Below are 18011 nucleotides of genomic sequence, written 5' to 3' on the forward strand. Positions count from 1 at the left end.
ACCTCGGGTGTTGGGGAACATAGCAGAAATTCAAAATTTTCTACGCATCACCAAGATCAATCTATGGAGTGACTAGCAACGAGAGAGAGGGGGAGTGCATCTTCATACCCTTGAAGATCGCGATACGGAAGCATTGCAAGAACGCGGATGAAGGAGTCCTACTCGTAGCGATTCAGATCGCGGTTGATTCCGATCTAAGCACCGAACAACGGTGCCTCCGCGTTCAACACACGTACAGCCCGGGGACGTCTCCTCCTTCTTGATCCAGCAAGGAGAGAGGAGAAGTTGAGGGAGAGCTCCGGCAGCACGACGTTGTGGTGGTGGAGCTTGTGGTATTTCTGCAGGGCTTCGCCAAGCTCTACGGAGGAGGAGGAGGTGTTGGAGAGGGAGAGGGCTGCGCCAAGGGGATTAGTAAAGTGTTTACTATGCATTAGACTGATAAGAGAGGGATCCAGAAGAACGCCTGTCATATGATGAAAGGTGAATAAAACAACAACTTAAAGAGAAAGGAAGTGTCCAAAGGGTGTTAGTGTGACTTACACGCCTAGGAAGTCCGGGGCTAACGCCACTCTTAAGTTGGGTGCTTCTTTTGCGAGTAGGAGAAATACTAAAAGTTAAACTGTTAGAGGTATAAAGGCAGAAAGAAAGATGACTGGAATATCCAGCTCATGTATGAATGTCATACAAGTTTTTGATGTATAGTAGGCTGGTCAAAGATATAGTTCTTGCGAATTATGGTTAAACATGTTAATCACTAATTCTTGGGTATTGTGAGTTAATCACAAAGATACTCGCTCGATTGCATTCTGTTACGAATCAATGTAAGAGCTACTATGGCCTAAAAGGCTAGCTAGGAATGAGGTTAAGGTATACACAGGGAACATAGTAAATGTTACTATACCTTCCATCGGTGTATTGACGTCTATATTTATTTTCATAATTCATTTAGAGTTTTACAAACTCTAGCCCATTGCATAAGGTATCTTGCAAGAAGGTTGTTCATGAGAGAACTTTTTATGTTCGATGTTATGAATAACACAAGGGCCATAGTTTCATTATGAATGAGATGTATGTTATGAATATTGATAATAATACAATACCTCTGGGTTTACTTTCATAATTCATTTTAGAGTTTCATACACTCTAGCCCATTGCACAATGTTTGTTGCAAAAGAGTTGTTCATAAAAACAACAATTGTTGTTAAGTATTATGAATAACATGAAGGGTCGTGCTTCCATCCAATATGGGACGTATGTTATGAATATTGATGGTAATATGATACATCCATAACACTAATGCTAAATGTCGCAAGACTAAAAGAATACCACACAAGTGTGGCACTACATTTGATCACATTGGACAAACCCGCATGGAAAATTCTATTATGATGGATTTTGAAGTCTTTTTGATTTTGAATCATCTGACACTTGCAACTTTACTTCGAAAAGTGAAGTGACTAAAATACCGTTCACAGGCCATAAGGAACGAACAACAAACTTATTAGTGATCATACATTTGATGTGTGTAGTCCGATAAGTGTTGTTAGTAGTGGATTTATTTATCTTCAGAAATGACTCAAGTAGATATATGGATATTTACTTGATGAGATGTAAGTCTGGATCTTTTGAAATCATTCGAAAGGTTTTCAAAAATGAAGTAGAAGTTACTGTAACAAGAAAATTATGTTTCTGCAATTTGATTGCACAAAGGAATATTTGAGTTACATGTTTAGCAAATGTCTGATGAGTTGTGAAAGGGGTTTCATAACTTGCACCTCCCGGAACACCACTGCAAGTGAAAAGTCCTTGGAGATGTAGTCTAACCATTTATGACATGGTAAGGTCAAACAAGACATAAATAAATTTGCCATTATCCCTTTTAAAGTGATGCTTTAGAGACTGTGGCTTTTACACTGAAAAGAGCTACATCGGGTCTGTTGAAATGAAGCCATGGTATGGTACGCCCAACCATGTTATATATTTTCTTAACATTTGGAATATGGGGCTTGTGTAAAAGGTTACAAACCTATTCCAAATCAGACAAGTGCTACTTTGTAGGTTATCCAAATTATTGGGTTTTCCCCCACCACTATACCGAGGCAAAAAGTTTTGCCATAAAGAACGGTGTGATTTTGAAGAAAATTGTTCTTTCAAAAAGGTGAGTGGAAGAATAGTGCAACTCGATGAGATATACAATATCTTCGTCATCATATCAAAGGAAAGAGACCTTGGAAGTAATTCCAGAGTTTCCTACTACGACTGATATGGAAGTCTCTACAATAAAATGTATGAACTTCGGTCGAACTTGCAGCTGAACCATGTAGGCAAGGCTCGTGCAAACTTCTCAGGTGCGCAAACGAGATATTGTTATAAGAAAACTTATACCTACGATACACAAGGAAGTGTTGATGGGCCCTGACTCCGAAATTGGCTAAATGCCAATACAAACCGAGTTAGTTTCCATATAAGTGATTCAAGATTAAAACCTTGATACACCTTTCGGAAGACTTAGAGTCTAACGAATATTTATGGAACTTAAAACTGATACGGATAAAAATGTTTTATCCATAAAGCTCGACTTGTTGAAATAACAAGTTCAAGAGTTGACTACGATGAGGTTGTTTTCATCGTAGCGATGCTTAAAGTCGGTTCGGGTTGAACTAGCAATTAATACATATTTCAATCATGAGATATGAAACATGGATGAAAATAGGATTTCCATTTGATGGAAATGAAACCAAGGACTTGCATGTGTTACAGTCCAAGGCATTTTGTCTATCCAGAGGATGCTAGTAAGGGTGCAAACTTCAGAGTTCCAGCGATGGACAGAAGAGAGCAAAATGGAGTTGGAATCTTCATGCTTTGATGAAATGGTCAAAGGGGTTTGACTTCGTCAATGGGTAACGAAGATGCTTGTAATTCAAGAAAGTAAGTGGGAGCCTAATAATATTTCTAAAAACCTTGTGTGCTTGACACATTGTTAATTGGAAATAAATTTCTTGACACGAATTAGGACTTCATTTGAAAATAGTTTTTTGATGAAGTGCTTAGGCTAAATAGCCTCAATATTATAATGATCTATGGAGATAGATTTACCTAATAGGGCTAAGCAATGAATACATACTGACAAGGTGCTAAAACCTTTTTAGCATTTAAAACCGCCAAGGAGTGATTCTTGCCGGAGTCACATGGAAGAGTTTTTTGCAAGACTCGGTGTCCCAAAACACTGATGAGCAAAATACATGATGCAGATTCCACACACTTTTGTGTTTGGATTAATCATGTATTCCATGGTATGTAAAACAACCGGATATGTCTGATACTCCCAAGGTGTTGCGAGTATGGATACCAAAGTGATCAAAGTACTGATCGTGGGACAACAGTGAAAGATGTCATTGAGTACTAGAGTAAGTACTGATGATATGTTTTCTCGCAAGCGGAGATCATGAAGAGTTCGTTGTAAAATGTTACATCGATACAGTCTTCATCTTTTCTCCATGCGATTTTTGATTTAAGTTAAGTGTTTTGTGTAATACACAATATGGTGGCACGGTTAGTTGGAAATTGTTTCAAACAAGTTACTGTGGCGAATTCTATAACAGAGGCGGAGTATGTTGCCGCTTAAGAAGCGACAAACAAGATGTTGAATCATATAGTTCATTCAAGAACTTACGTATGGTTCCAAGAAGGCTTTGGTCAATGGGACACTATTGCAGATAGTTGCTCCATAGCTCAGTCTGAGGAATCAGGTTGCAACCAATGATTCACATATATATAAAGCCAAGTCCACACAAAATATGAATTTTGTGAAAGCGTGAAAACGCGAGGATATACAGAGATACACACGGAGTTGAAGTCGTCAGTTTCGTTGGACATCAGGCTATACCACAAGCGAAGCATATTTACACCGATGTGCCACAGGTGTGAAGTGCATTAGCATTAAACTAGATTATTGACTCTAGTGCAAGTGGGAGTCTGTAGGAGATATGCCCTAGAGGCAATAATAAATGCTATTATTTATCTCCAAGTTCATAATTATGTTTATGTTCCATGCTATAACTGTTGTGGTTCCCGAGCCCATATATCCATAAAGGCTCTGGGAAAACCCATGTGCACGTGTGGAATAATAAACGGTAAAATGTATTCCTAGTCATGCCTCTAAGACTAGCTCAAGTGTTGTATGATGATTATGTTTTCCCAATCATGGGCATGTCTATGCCAGCAACTTTGAGGGCACAATGTTAAGAGAACATTTGTGTTGAATCGACCTGGATTGATGTTATGCTATGAGATTTATTCGTCACAAGTTAATGGTAAATAACACAGAGATGGTTACTGTTTGCATGATTCCTTAGACCATGAGAGTATCGAGTTTCTTCATGCTTGCTTCATAAACTTTAGGGTTTGTTAAACGTCATCCGTAAATGGGTGGCTATTACGGCGGCTTACGAGTTCTTGGAGAAAGTATGTCAAGTAACTTGATAGCTCAAGATTGGGATTTGCTCCTCCGACGATGGAGAGATATCTCTGGGCCCTCTCGGTGTTACGGTATCCATCATCGTCTGACCAGACACTTTGTGATTTGATCACGGGGATGACGGAACACGGTAACGAGAAAAGAGAACAATAACGGTAACGAGGTAACTAGCATAGTGGACAAGTTATTGATCCACGGGAATGCCAACATGTCTCACCTCGGGTATTTGTAACATATCACGAAGCAACAGGAATAGCACACGGCAACTGGAGGTTCACTCGAATATTCATTCGTGTGGGTATAGGGGTCAATATGGGTGTCCACGGCTCCGATGTTGATCATTGATCAGAAAGGGTTCCGGTCATGTCTATACTTCATCGAACCTATAGGGTCACACGCTTAAGGGTCATCTGTCTGCTAAATACTAGACAAGGAGTCTGAGAGAAAATCACCGAAAAAGTTTCGGACATCGGAAAAGTTTCGGACATCGGAAAAGGTTCCGCAGAGAGAGGTCATCGGATGAGTTTCGATGAAACTGAAAAGTTGTTTCAGGGGATACCATTAAGTCAAATTGGTTTCGGCACATGCCTGATAATTCTTGGAGGGTGCCAGAATCATTCTGGAAGCTTTCTGGAATTTTCCGGGATAATAACCGGATATGCTCCGGAGCTGCCGGAACCACTTCAGATGCTTTTCGCAGATGAAAATCACTAAACCGGAATTGTTTCGGAACGCGTTGAAAATTATTTTGGTGGGTACTGGAAATGTTCTAAGCCCACATAATATTTTCAGTTCAAACGGACGCTAAAAAATGTCGTCGTGAATAGTGAAAGTACTTTTTGGGATATTTATGGAAAGCCACCTTTTGGGGCTTTTCCCAAAAGGCTTCTAGAAGGACTTGGGGATCAAGGAACCCCCTTTGGGGGGCCCCCATGAAGGTGGGACGTTGGAGGGTGCAGCTCCTCCATGGGGCTCCACTTGTCATTCCTTTATGCCTTTTATACCCTTTGTGTGTGACATAAAGTGGGGGCACTTTTGGTATTTCAGAATACCCATCCTACCCCTTGGTTTCCTTATAAATAGGAGGTGAGGGGGCTGCCCAAACCTCATCCCTTTGCTCTCATACAAGTGCCATGCAATGATCTGGCTTCTTCTCTCCCTCCCAGCGAAATAGTTTCGTAGAGCCGAAAGGCTGTCTGGGTTCCGGCAGGAACTAGTTCTGGACGGCGAAGCCCTGCCGGATAGATGACACCGTCTATGTGCAACTCTGTAGAGAGATCGTAGTTTCGGTTTTAGTTCGAGAGTGCCTCCCGAAGGGCTGTCCGAGTGACCGTCCGAGTTTTGAGGGTCCTCCCGAAGGGCTGTCTGCGACACCGTCTAGGGGGGCTGTTCGACCGCCTCCCAGAGGGCTGTCTGAGGAGCAGATGAGGGTATAAATCCTCGCGGTTGGGAGGTTGTAAATCCTAGCTGCGGGGATCTGCACCGCCGATCGTCATCGACTCTACTTCCCGCTGCGCTACGAGTCGGTAACGAAAAAGATCAAACCATGTATGCAGTCTCCATAGTGGTCCTGGGCTAGTGCGTAGGTCGGAAATTTTTTGTTTTCTGCTGTGTTACCCTACATCCGGAGTTCCTCTTCACGTCCGGGATCTCATCCGGGACTCCGAACAACCTTCGGTAACCACATACTATTTCCCATAACAACTCTAGCGTCACCGAACCTTAAGTGTGTAGACCCTACGGGTTCGGGAACCATGCAGACATGACCTAGACGTTCTCCGGCCAATAACCAACAACAGGATCTGGATACCCATGTTGGCTCCCACATGTTCCACGATGATCTCATCAGATGAATCACAATGTCGGGGATTCAAGCAATCCCGTATACAATTCCCTTTGTCAATCGGTACGTTACTTGCCCGAGATTCGATCGTCGGTATCCCAATACCTTATTCAATCTCGTTACCGGCAAGTCACTTTACTCGTTCCATAATGCATGATCCTGTGACTAACTACTTAGTCACATTGAGCTCATTATGATGATGCATTACCGAGTGGGCCCAGAGATACCTCTCCGTCACACGGAGTGACAAATCCCAGTCTCGATTCGTGCGAACCCAACAAACACTTTCGGAGATACCCGCAGTGCACCTTTATAGCCACCCAGTTATGTTGTGACGTTTGGCACACCCAAAGCATTCCTACGGTATCCGAGAGTTGCACAATCTCATGGTCTAAGGAAATGATACTTGACATTAGAAAAGCTTTTAGCAAACGAACTACACGATCTTGTGCTATGCTTAGGATTGGGTCTTGTCCATCACATCATTCTCCTAATGATGTGATCCCGTTATCAATGACATCCAATGTCCATGGTTAGGAAACCATAACCATCTATTGATCAACGAGCTAGTCAACTAGAGGCTCACTAGGGACATGTTGTGGTCTATGTATTCACACATGTATTACGGTTTCCGGTTAATACAATTATAGCATGAACAATAGACAATTATCATGAACAAGGAAAATATAATAATAACCATTTTATTATTGCCTCTAGGGCATATTTCCAACATCGGGCCAGGTTAAAAAAAAACCCTGAAAAGAAGAGCCTGGCCCAGCCCAACCGTCGGGCCTACTAAATTGGGCCCAAGCCCGAAAAAGCCCGACACGGCCCGGTCGGCCCGACCTGACTACAGCTAAAATCTTGTTTTGTGCAGGGCCAAGCCCGATCTGACCTGCACGCCTGGCTTGATTTTCTGGCCCGAGCCCGACCCGATGACACGCTCGGGCTCAGCTCAGCCCGGGATTTTCGGGTCGGGCCGTCCGGGCCGGGCTGCCCATGGCAAGGTATACCTGTGGGTATCAACCGTTAGCTAGGCTGGATACAGAGGCACTCGATTACGGACAGACACAACCAAACGACCGTAAGATTTTTGTTTATGTTGTAAACAGATGACAGATGAAAAAATGATGAAACAAGCACCTCCCTATATGCATCACATTATGAAACCGAGGGAGTACTTTCCTTTCAAAATACATAAATATGCTTTCTTTCTAAAATTTGTCGTCCCAAGTTAAATTAGGAGGTTTGGTTAAATTTGTAGGAAAAAGTACTAATGTTCACAATAATTAGTTTATAGGATCCATCTTGAAAAATAATTATACATTGTATTTTTGTGTACTGTAGATGTTGATATTAAATTTCGTAAGCTTCCAAAGTTGGACTAAGAACAAAACCAATTACGCAATGTATTTCAAATGGAGTATTTAAACTAGCTCAGTATGCTCTCCGTTTCCAAATACAAGTCATTTTAGAGATTTCATGCAGACTACATACAAATGTATATAGACATATTTTAAGGTGTAAATTCATCCATTTTGTTCGTATATAGTCCATACTATTTTAAAGTGCCGTGCTTGACCTTGTCAGTTTGCCGCCGTCGACGTCCGTGGATGGCGGTCTCCTCCCTGGAGGCATCGTTTATTTGACCCCTCCTCCATCAAACTGATGGTATCTTATTTCGACTGGCAAGATCGTGGCTTTATAAATAAAAAGCGGGGTGAAAAAAGAAGACAGCAGTAGCACAGCACGAGTGGTGGGTGACGGTACCTACTAGAAATAAACACATTTTACTCACCCTGTCAATCTGTCATTGAGCTCGTGCTGCCTCCTCCCGTGCTCTCGCGTCTCTTCCCATCCACATCCAGCTCCAGCTCTATCCACTCGCTCCCGCACACGCACTAGTACCAACTCCAATCCACCCACGCCGGAGGGAGATCGCAGAGGAGGAGGCCGCGCGCCGTAGTCGGATCGAACGGTCCGGCCGCGCGGCGGAGGCGGCACTGCGCGTCCTATCCAGATCGACGGGCCGCCCCGCCCGCGAGGGGTTGGGAGCCGCGGCTTCGGACAAGGGCGCCGCCACCCGGGGCGCGTTTGGGCGAATCGCTCGAAATCCCGATCTGAAACGAAGGTATGGAGTCGGCTGGTTCTTCCAATACGGAACCTTCAGTGCGCAAGAGGAAGACGCATTCCACTTCCCCGGAACTCATTTCCAGCAGCGACGAGGAAGATGATTTCACTCCCCCACGGCGATTCAAGCGTAAGAAGACCCATGAATCGAAGGCTGTCAAGGTGATTTACCTTGTCTCATCCTTGCCGAATCTCCATGTGTTGCTAGTACTTGTTATTTACATGCTGCTGCCAATTCATGTCTCCTTTTGGGTCACACCTAGGTACCAAACTACCAATTAGCACCGTTTTATTTGGGAAATTGGATTGCTATTGCCATTCTAAGTCTAATAGTTTGCTGCCTCTACCTATTATGTTTTTATATGCAGGGTAAGAAAGTCTCCAACAACTCTCCCACCATCCCCACAAAAAGTGACGAGAAGAAGAAGAAGAAGTGTCGTCCCACCATATGGTGTGCTCCAGAGTTTATTAAATCAGCTATTGAAATTCTAAAAGATTGCCAGAGGAAAAGGATCAAGAAGTTAGGTTTTGGGTGGGTGCTCAGTTTGACTGTTGATGCGCTCCGGACAAGGAACCTGCCTGTGTTTCTAATGGACAATACAAGTGAATCCCTTGTGATCAATGTTGGCACGCAGGGTGGTCTTAAGATTACACCCCATGCTGTGCATTGTGTCCTTGGCTTACCCAATGGCGGCATAGATCCACCTCCTTTATCCCGTGCAATAAAAATAGAGCAACTTCGGGAGCTCAAGAAACTACTTGGTGTCCCTAAGGACGAAAACATTACTGTTGAAGTCTTGTACCAACGCATACGCCTCGGGGGCGATGACGACTTGACGATAAGATGCTTCATTATAATTGTGTTCAATCGTCTCTTATTCCCCACTACGGCTACATATATCACAGGGAGGGATGCGGCTTGGACTTCTGACTTACACAATCTTCCAAATATTGATTGGTGCAAGGTCCTTGTTCACGACATTAGCCAAGCTGTAATTTCCTGGAAGTCCAAGAGATTGGCTTATTCCACGAGATTGGCTTATTCCACGAGATTGGCTAATCCCAAGAAATCGAATGAACCAACCCTGTCCCTCACTAGTTGCACCCTCTTTTGTATTGTAAGTCATTCCCTGTTTGGTTACTTTGTTCTTGTTCTTCTTTTCTCTTTTAATCAAAGGATGTGGTCTGCATTTGATATACTATGTTGTTACTTTTTGCAGATTTTTTATTTGGACAACCTATTAAGTATGAATCGGCTTGATGCAATTGAAATCCCACGTATCGCACACTTCACCAATGGTATTATAGCGAATATCTTGCATGAGGATACACAGATAGCTAATGGCCTTGAAACATATGGTAAACTTGCGGTGAGTGCTACTGTTCTGACCATACATCATTGATACATTCTTTACTGTAGTCTCAAATTTTAAGTGACACCACTATATTACTTTTTAACAGCTTAGGCCCAAGGAGGGTACCTGCTATTTCGAGGATTCCCAATCTCAGCTCTTATTTACAGCCTGTCCAACTTCCCCGCCGCCTACTGTTCGAGTTCCCACAAATTGTAGTGACAATCGTGCTTCAGTTCATGATGGATCATCTGGTGACCCCAATGTTAGTAAGGAGGTGCCTGCAAAATTTGATCATTTATCTCCGTCCGGACAACCCTCCCAAACTGAGACATTAGAAACAGGAGGTAGTGCCCTTGCCCCAGTTATACCAAGGTTCTGAATTTGATGGATCTAGATGTCCATGTTGTGATGAGATCTGTTCATCTGTATGGTCCACCATTTCATTACTATTTTTTGTGTTTTCATACTTTTTAACGACTCATTTTGCATTACCTATTATTTTTTCAAGATGAGATGATGGAGGAAACAAATCTTGATGTTAGGCGCAAGACCAATGCTACAATCCTACCTGACAAGAATCAAGGTTATTTTATATTCACATTCTCTTCTTTTTATGCTAGTTTGATATCATTTGCATTAACCCATCTTTTCTGTAGCTCAACCACCTTCCCTGCTGCGTACTGTTGACAGCAGCAGAGATGATCTGCACAACTCTGCTTCAGTTCATGATGGTTCATGTGGAGGTACTACTCTTGCCCGATTATATGAAGGTGTTAGAATTTCATGGAACTGGATGTTCAAGCAAACTACATATCTCATGAATTTGCACATGGATTTGAATTGTTGTGTTTGTAGAACTTTATATTTTTCTTTTCATGTTGATTTTACATCACAGATAAAACTCTAACTGCAGCTCACGGAGACATTCACACCAGGCAGGGGAGCGTGTTTATGACCGCCAATGCTGTCAGAACAGATTATCTCTCCCTGGAGGAAGAACGCAGAAAATCTCCAAGAGATAGTCAGCAGATGCGGTCCAACGGGCCTTCCTCCGAACCTGAGGCTGCCCAAGTATGTAGATGCTATTCACTTTTGTCACAGCGTTCTAAGAGTTCGCAGAAGAATTTTCTGTGCATAGTCATAGTGGGTGCTAATTCCACACGGCATGGCATGCATGTTATGTGTTGTACTCCATGATTTTTTTGCAGACTACGGAGGGGACGCAAGTTGCTCCGGGCACCTCCATGGTAAGAAACATGGGTTCTCTGTTGACGATGGAGAAAGGCGTTCGGAAGGCCGGAGTGGAAACAAGTTTTCTTGACTGCCGCCTCTGCTTCCGCCCCTTAAAGCCTCCTGTCTTCCAGGCAAATACTAGACCAATTGTTTGTTCCATTCACCTGAGAAAGGCAGCATTAATACTAACCTCTTGCTATGATCTTGAATTTGTGCAGTGCAATGGCAGGCATTCAGTTTGTGTCACATGCCTTGCCGAGCTCCCTGGCGGACAGTGCCCGATGTGCAAGCATGGCGGCGGAGGCTTTGTTCCCTGCCTTTTAATGGACGACATCGTCTCGTTGGCAACGATAAAGTGCTCCCACGGTGGCTGCCAGAGCTACGTCACCTACCATGAGCATGACGATCACCATAGTGCGTGCCCACACGCACCCTGCTTCTGCACGGAGCCCGGCTGCAGCTTCACCGGCCCGCCACCGGCGCTCCTCGGCCACCTTGCCACCCTGCATTCCTGGCCTGTGCACAAGATTGAGTACGGCAAGGTTCTCTGGCTTCAGGTTCCGGTGTCAGAACCGCGGCGTCTGCTCCTTGCGGAGGACGGCAGCGTGTTCCTTCTTGTTGTGGGCTTGCTCAATGCGATCACTGCTGTGTCAGTGGTGTGCATCAGGGCCAGCACGTCAGCGCTGCTGCAGTACCCAGCCATGATGTGGGCATATGGTCCGCCGGACGTTGCAGGCGGCAGATGTATGGTGGACACGCCGGCGGTGACGAGCAGCTCCAAGCCCTGCGATGTTGCCGTGGAGAAGCTGCCATTCTTCTTGGTTGTGCCGCCTGCGCATGTGTTTGGGGCTGGGGCATCCAAGGAGTTGTCTCTTGAGATTCGAATTAACAAGATGTGATTCTGAACTTAGTTTAGTACTCCCTCCGTCCGGAAATACTCGTCGGAGAAATGGATGTATCTAGACATATTTTAGTTCTAGATACATCCATTTTTATCAATTTCTTCGACAAGTATTTTGGGACGGAGGGAGTAAGAATTAGTTGGAACCGTAGTAGTATGTGGTTGGTAAGTGATGCTGCCTTTTGGTTGCAATTAGGATGTGTTGCCGCAGCTAGTGTTTTGGTAACCGTGATCCAATGCTATGTAGTAAGAATTAGTTGGAACCGTAGTAGTATGTGATTGGTAACTAATGTTGCCTTTTGGTTGCAATTAGGACGTGTTGTTGCAGCTAGTGTTTTGGTAACCGTGATCCAATGCTATGTGTTGCTGGCTTGCTGCTCCATACAATGCGGCCATTTCTGTGAGTGTAGCAACAAGACAGTTTTCAGTGAATGGAAGTGCGCATTGTTTAACATGCAAGAGAGGCTAGTTAATTCAGCATGCCCACGAGAAATACATTGAGAGATAGTGACATGTAAATATGATCTTTGTATGATAGGAGGAAGAATTAGCATCAGGGAGTTGACAGACAATTCCTAAAGAACAGCTATAACAATGTTCCAAATATACCCAGCAAGAGGACAGTAAAAATTAAGTGGTAAATGGATTCATCAATCCATACATCACAAAAAAAGGCTGTTAGAGTCACAGGTGCCACCTCTCTTTTGTAAAACATCTCTGGCCAGCATACCATTTTTCATCAAGACCAAATAGATGACATGGGAAAATATCTAGTGCTACCATGCATAGGGTGATACGCTGCTACCAAAACATGTGGTGCGTTGGATGTGAGAAGAAGGGACAAGATCAAGTTGCTAGCATTTTTACATGCCCCCCCTTGGAACATTTGCATCTTACCCCAAGGAAGCAGCATATTCTTGCAAAAATTGCCCAAGACTACATAGCAGAAAACAGACATGTACCAGGAACAGAATCAAACATATCAGCATGTGCACGCGGTATATTCTCAATGTAGGATGACACTCACATCAATTAGCCAGTTATCTATACTTCTATACTACTACTCCCTCTGTTCCAAAATATAAGAACGTTTTTAACACTAAAAGAAAACATTTTCTTTCCTAAGCGTGTCTTGTCTAACGTACACAGAAAAGCACCAAACAATTAGAGCCTCAGAATCAGATCCACTCAATTGTATCTAACCGTTAAGATTAACGACAGAGCCCACTAAAAGTACGTTTAGCAATTTAATGAGGCGGACGAAAACTCTGCCATCTGCGTTGTACTTGTTCAGCGAGGAAAATTCTCACGCCAGTAAAAAAAAAAGAACCCTCGCCTCGCTCGCCGCCTGGAGCCCCCCACCGGCGCATCGCATCGCATGGCGGCGGCGACGGCGGCGGCCTCCAACGGGGGCTCAGCACCCAATGCGCCCGTGCCCGGGCGCCTTGCATACATCTACAACGAGGTGAGCCGCATCGCGCACACGCTGCCCCTCCCCTCCGTCCTCCGTCCTCTGCTCCTACTTCACCCTCGCCGACGAGCCAGCTAGCACCGCCCCCTGGAAGCCCCGGTGAGTGATGAATGCCATCTTTCCTGGGTCGCGTCCCTCCCGGATCTTGGCCTGACAGATCGCGGGCTGGGTGGGTTTGAATTTGGGATTTGATGGTCGTGATTCGATCTCGCAGATGAGATAGTCAAGCTGTTCTCCAGCCTGTACGACCTGCCGTCCGCGGCCGTGCTGCCGTCGGCCGAGCCGGTCGTGACGAAGCCGCTCAAGATCGGCGTCGTGCTTCCTGGAGGCCAGGCTCCATGGGGACAATTAATCGGCATCTTTGGTGAGTGCGAGTGATCTCCAGCTGTACGTTCGTTTATCACTAGCTGAGACCAACTGAAATTGAAAATCGGTGTTTATAATTAAATTAGAGAGTTGTTTGTGCACTGTGTCAGTCTCTCCAGATACCCGCGCTAAACGTGAACAACCGACAATCTGAGATCAATACTTCTGCTCAGACAATCTAGATTGGTTATCAAAATTTCTTAACAAAGCTCGTACAGAAGCTTAAGAATATGTCTGCTACATATATTTTGATGTTCAAAGCCATATCTCCCGTCTCCATTGCCTTGCACAAATTCATGGTATTTTGCGCGTATATTCCGCAGTTTGTATTCTTTAACTTCTACTCCCTCCGTTCCCAAATATAAGTCTTTTTAGAGATTTCAACAAGGGACAACATACGGAGCAAAATGAGTGGATTTACACTGTAAAATATATCTGTATACATCCGTATGTTGTAGTATATTTGAAACCTCAAAAAAGACTTATATTTAGGAATGGAGGGAGTATATATCATGGTAGTAGCCGATTGCAGAAAGCAAACGGGCCTCCATTGGTTCAGTTTTTTAATATATTTTGCTTACCGTGCAGATGCTAGTTTCAGTGTGCTATGGTTCTTCTAAGTCATGCAATGGCATCTACCACTTGATGATATGTGCTGTGACTAATGAAGATGCATAAGATCTCATGCATTCGTACTACTTTTAGAGATTTCTGGGCACTTACAAGTGAGCAGCATTTTGCCTATTTTGGTCCTGATTGGCATCTTCCTAATGACACTATTTTTTTACAAGGGTTAGCTTCTATTGGTTCCTCTGTTCATTTTTTTCTTCTGACGAGAGGTTCTGCATGTTCCCTCAGTGAAGCCTTATGTTCTCCTCAAAGAAGCCTTATGTCCAAGAATAAATTACCTACGTTTGAGTGCGAGCAATGTACAACAATTTCTATTTTCTTCCCTCAAACGAGAATTGGTGGTTGGTATTCAACTATTTTTTGTATGCCGACAATGTTTTTTCTGCATATCGATTAACTGTCCCTTTACATAAAGAAAGAAGTTTGTGATTCTTTGAGCCAGCTTGGACGCTTTTTTCCCTTAGCATCAATTTGTAAAGAATAGTTTTCCTTGTACAACTCACCTTCATTATGTTATTACATTGTTAAATTTTGCTCCTACTATATTTAAAGAATTGTTTCTTAGGATAAACTAAAAAACTCACATTGTTACGTGCCTAACTACTAGTATACATGATGACAGAAATAAACCTAGGGCACCCTTTCATTTCATTCATAATCTCATCGTTACAAACAGTGTCCTGACAACATCAGGTACACAGATCTTCTGACTTCTCAACAGATTTTGCCAAAAACATGGGCTGCCTCATTAGTCCAGCGACTTACAGGCTTGAACTTCCAAGATAAAAACATTGATGCTCTAATATTAATATCTTGGACAATGGCGTCTACCATGCCTTCATTGATACTGAGTTTCTGTTCACTCCATTTTTGATGTCTTGCCTATCATGAATTGATTGAACGGAAGAAGAAATGGATAAGAATAGACAAGAAAAGTTGATCTTCATCAACACACCTATTACAACAAGAATAGACAAGAGAAGTTTTTGTTTAGGCATTTCTGCAAAATAAAAGATGCACGACCATCATGAACACCATGAGAATCACTTGACCTTCGACTTCTCGAGATGCAGCAGGATTGCACAATTCAACTTTCTCATGGGCCAAGGGGCATCTGCCGCCGAAGGCGCACGACCTGCCGGCGACAAAGCTCACACATAACCTGGTCTTACAGATGCTCTCAGGTCCCATTGGCTTCACGAGCTCCCCCTCGCCGCCTAGGCCCAGGTTTTTCATCTTCTTCGTAACAGCTTGGTCATGTCCGTGGTGGCTGCTAGGAAAGTGATCGAGGAAACTGACAGTGGTAGTTACACCGGAAGTTGCTGGTGCTGCACAATGAAAGAAAAAGAAGATCCACCGCGAGGAAATTGAGAGAAAATTATCCATCTGTTGCAAGTAAGTGTAGATAGCAAAATTTTGTCGTAGATACAAAAGGTTGTTGTTCACAACATGACATCCTTTCAGAAAAAGGTCTGCAGTTCTAATGGAACAACATGATATTTATGATTACAGAATATCAATCTAAAAACCCTGGTGCATACCTTCTTCGATTTTGCTTTCTGCCTGAGCAAAACTCATTTGTACACTTGTACATAGCTCCTTCCTGAAGTTCTTTCCAAACGCATTCGTCACATGATAGGAGCCACTAGTTCTGATTTGGCTGCATACCCATCGATCATAAATGCATCTAATTTTTTTGCCCCGCAAGAGTCACCATTAACATGTGCACTGGACACCAACAAACCACAGAGCGAACAGATACTCACAATTGCCGGATGTAGATTCATAGTTGACAGATTTGCTACAGAAGCCAAATCACCTTCCTTTCCCATTCATAAGTTCAATAGGTTGCAAAGAGTCTTACACAACCTGTATGTCGTAATGGATTAACATCCTAATCCAGGTTGAAATCAACCCCCAACAATTACCTTCTAAAAAATTAATAGTTGGAAACATTTGTATCCTGCAGCCTTCAGGTTGCCACACAACATTCTCGTAACGAATACAATAGCCTGTGAATCCCACAAATAAGGGAAAACTCCTAAAAAGGGCAATACATGTCTAGGAGAATAGCCTGATCTGTAGCAGCAAGTTTGATTCCAAGAAAAAAAATCATAAAAGGGTGAATGATTACTTGATTTATATAGCCACACAAACACATAAAAAAAGTTGTCAGAGCTTTTGCTTATGGCATTGGCCATTTTGTTTTTTTTGCCTAAATCGCCACCCATTAAAACCTAGAGTTTCCACCCATTATCATTTGTGAGCTAAATTTTGGTACTTCTACACTGAACATTGAATAATACTTACACGGATCGGCGTGCTACTTGTTTTCCTTGGTGTACTATAACTATCTCCACCACAAGAAGCCAAATCCTTTGCGTCCTTTGAAAGAATAAATAAATAAATGATATATGATACATCAATGCTTAGACAGGTACTCAGCCTGCTTGATACTATTTAATAGATGTGATACAAGTTACTAGATGTCATGAAATTGTGTAATAGCATAGCGATGCATATACTAATTTATAACGAACCTTTAAAATTTTCTAATTTGAGTTGCTCACAACTGAGAATAGCTTCAGTTGTCTTTCTGTTTTAAATTTTTGGGCACATCAAGCATAGGAGTTCTGATACTCCAGCCCCTGTCCAAAACTAACCCATGACTCGCCGAAGGAATTTGCCAAACAGAGAACAATGAATACTACTATTAGATTATTAGAGGATAAACTAACCACATAGAGCTCGGATCACCCATATGTGCTGCACTTCCTGAGGAACGGGCTGCCGCCGGATTACAACTCTGGGTTGGCCGAGAACCACCAATGCACATGTCACCACAGTTGGAGGAGGCAGATCGAGTTCCGACCGCTGCAACCGGCACAGACACCGATAGATCGAGCTCAGCTGCTGGCGATGATTGGACTTGGACAGGACCCATGGTAGCTGGCGGCCCAACTGGGACTTGCTCCATGGCACCCCCCAACTCCAGCGGCTCAGAGAGGAATCACCCGAATTTGCTGCCTCTTACCTGATCCTCGCCGCGTAGAATCTCCAGCTCCAGCGGCGGTGGGGAGAGATTTGTCTCGGCTCCCATTGTACAATCGAGCATTTGGATCTGATCCGAGCAACGGGTTCGGCACGCACGCTGCATCTGAATAGGTTGTGTGTAGTCGGGGCTAGCAAGAGTGGACGGAGCATGGCGTCATGGTGGCCGACGGTGGTGGGAGAAGCCCTGTGGTGCCCGGCGGCGGAGCGGGGGGACGAGCAGGATTCAGTTCGAGGCGTACAGGACGAAGGGATATGCAGTAGTCGCTCATTTACGGAATAACATAGGGTGCACGATGCATATTTTCCAGTGGGAAAGAGGTTGCTCAATCCTGTCCCTATAGTCCAGATCTAACGCTCCAGATCATACCGTATCACCTCATGAGCCGTATCACCAGATATGCCCTCGAGATGAGTAGCGGTGGCGAGCCCAAGTCGGGAATGACCGGGAGATGGGGACGTTGCGGACGACCGCAGTCGGCGGAAGTAAGGCAGCAGCAGCTGAGCACGGCGGTGTGCCTAGTTGCCTCCCTCCAATGCTGAATTGCCGATCA

At 43.9% G+C, this 18011-nt stretch overlaps 1 protein-coding gene and 2 long non-coding RNA genes across 8 annotated transcripts; 2 read left to right on the forward strand and 1 right to left on the reverse strand.

Moving 5' to 3' along the window:
- Positions 1–7987: 7987 nt before the first annotated feature.
- On the forward strand, positions 7988–12339 carry LOC119348957. 3 transcript variants are annotated; one of them, XM_037616968.1, is made up of 10 exons: positions 7988–8612; positions 8819–9568; positions 9671–9820; positions 9912–10149; positions 10314–10388; positions 10462–10548; positions 10701–10876; positions 11014–11169; positions 11257–11956; positions 12072–12339. In XM_037616968.1, the coding sequence occupies exons 1-9, from the start codon at positions 8454–8456 to the stop codon at positions 11935–11937; spliced, it is 2472 nt and encodes an 823-aa protein (XP_037472865.1). In that variant the 5' UTR covers positions 7988–8453; the 3' UTR covers positions 11938–11956; positions 12072–12339. The 3 variants fall into 3 exon arrangements, with proteins under 3 accessions (XP_037472865.1, XP_037472866.1, XP_037472867.1); XM_037616969.1 differs by having other exon boundaries at positions 11257–11952; positions 12068–12339; XM_037616970.1 differs by having other exon boundaries at positions 7997–8612; positions 10719–10876; positions 11257–12339.
- An 896-nt stretch (positions 12340–13235) lies between these two features.
- Positions 13236–14847, forward strand: LOC119348959. Its single transcript, XR_005169175.1, has 3 exons — positions 13236–13509; positions 13625–13774; positions 14365–14847. It is a non-coding gene; the product is annotated as an uncharacterized LOC119348959 (long non-coding RNA).
- A 184-nt stretch (positions 14848–15031) lies between these two features.
- LOC119348958 lies at positions 15032–17712 on the reverse strand. 4 transcript variants are annotated; one of them, XR_005169172.1, is made up of 4 exons: positions 17441–17712; positions 17145–17280; positions 15948–16275; positions 15032–15734 (listed from the first exon to the last, which is right to left on the reverse strand). It is a non-coding gene; the product is annotated as an uncharacterized LOC119348958 (long non-coding RNA). The 4 variants fall into 4 exon arrangements; XR_005169173.1 differs by having other exon boundaries at positions 15948–17054; XR_005169174.1 differs by having other exon boundaries at positions 15032–15361; positions 15459–15734; positions 15948–17280.
- Between the last annotated feature and the right edge of the window lie 299 nt (positions 17713–18011).

The sequence above is a fragment of the Triticum dicoccoides genome, chromosome 1B (assembly GCF_002162155.2).
Source record: "Triticum dicoccoides isolate Atlit2015 ecotype Zavitan chromosome 1B, WEW_v2.0, whole genome shotgun sequence".
NCBI lineage: Eukaryota > Viridiplantae > Streptophyta > Magnoliopsida > Poales > Poaceae > Triticum > Triticum dicoccoides.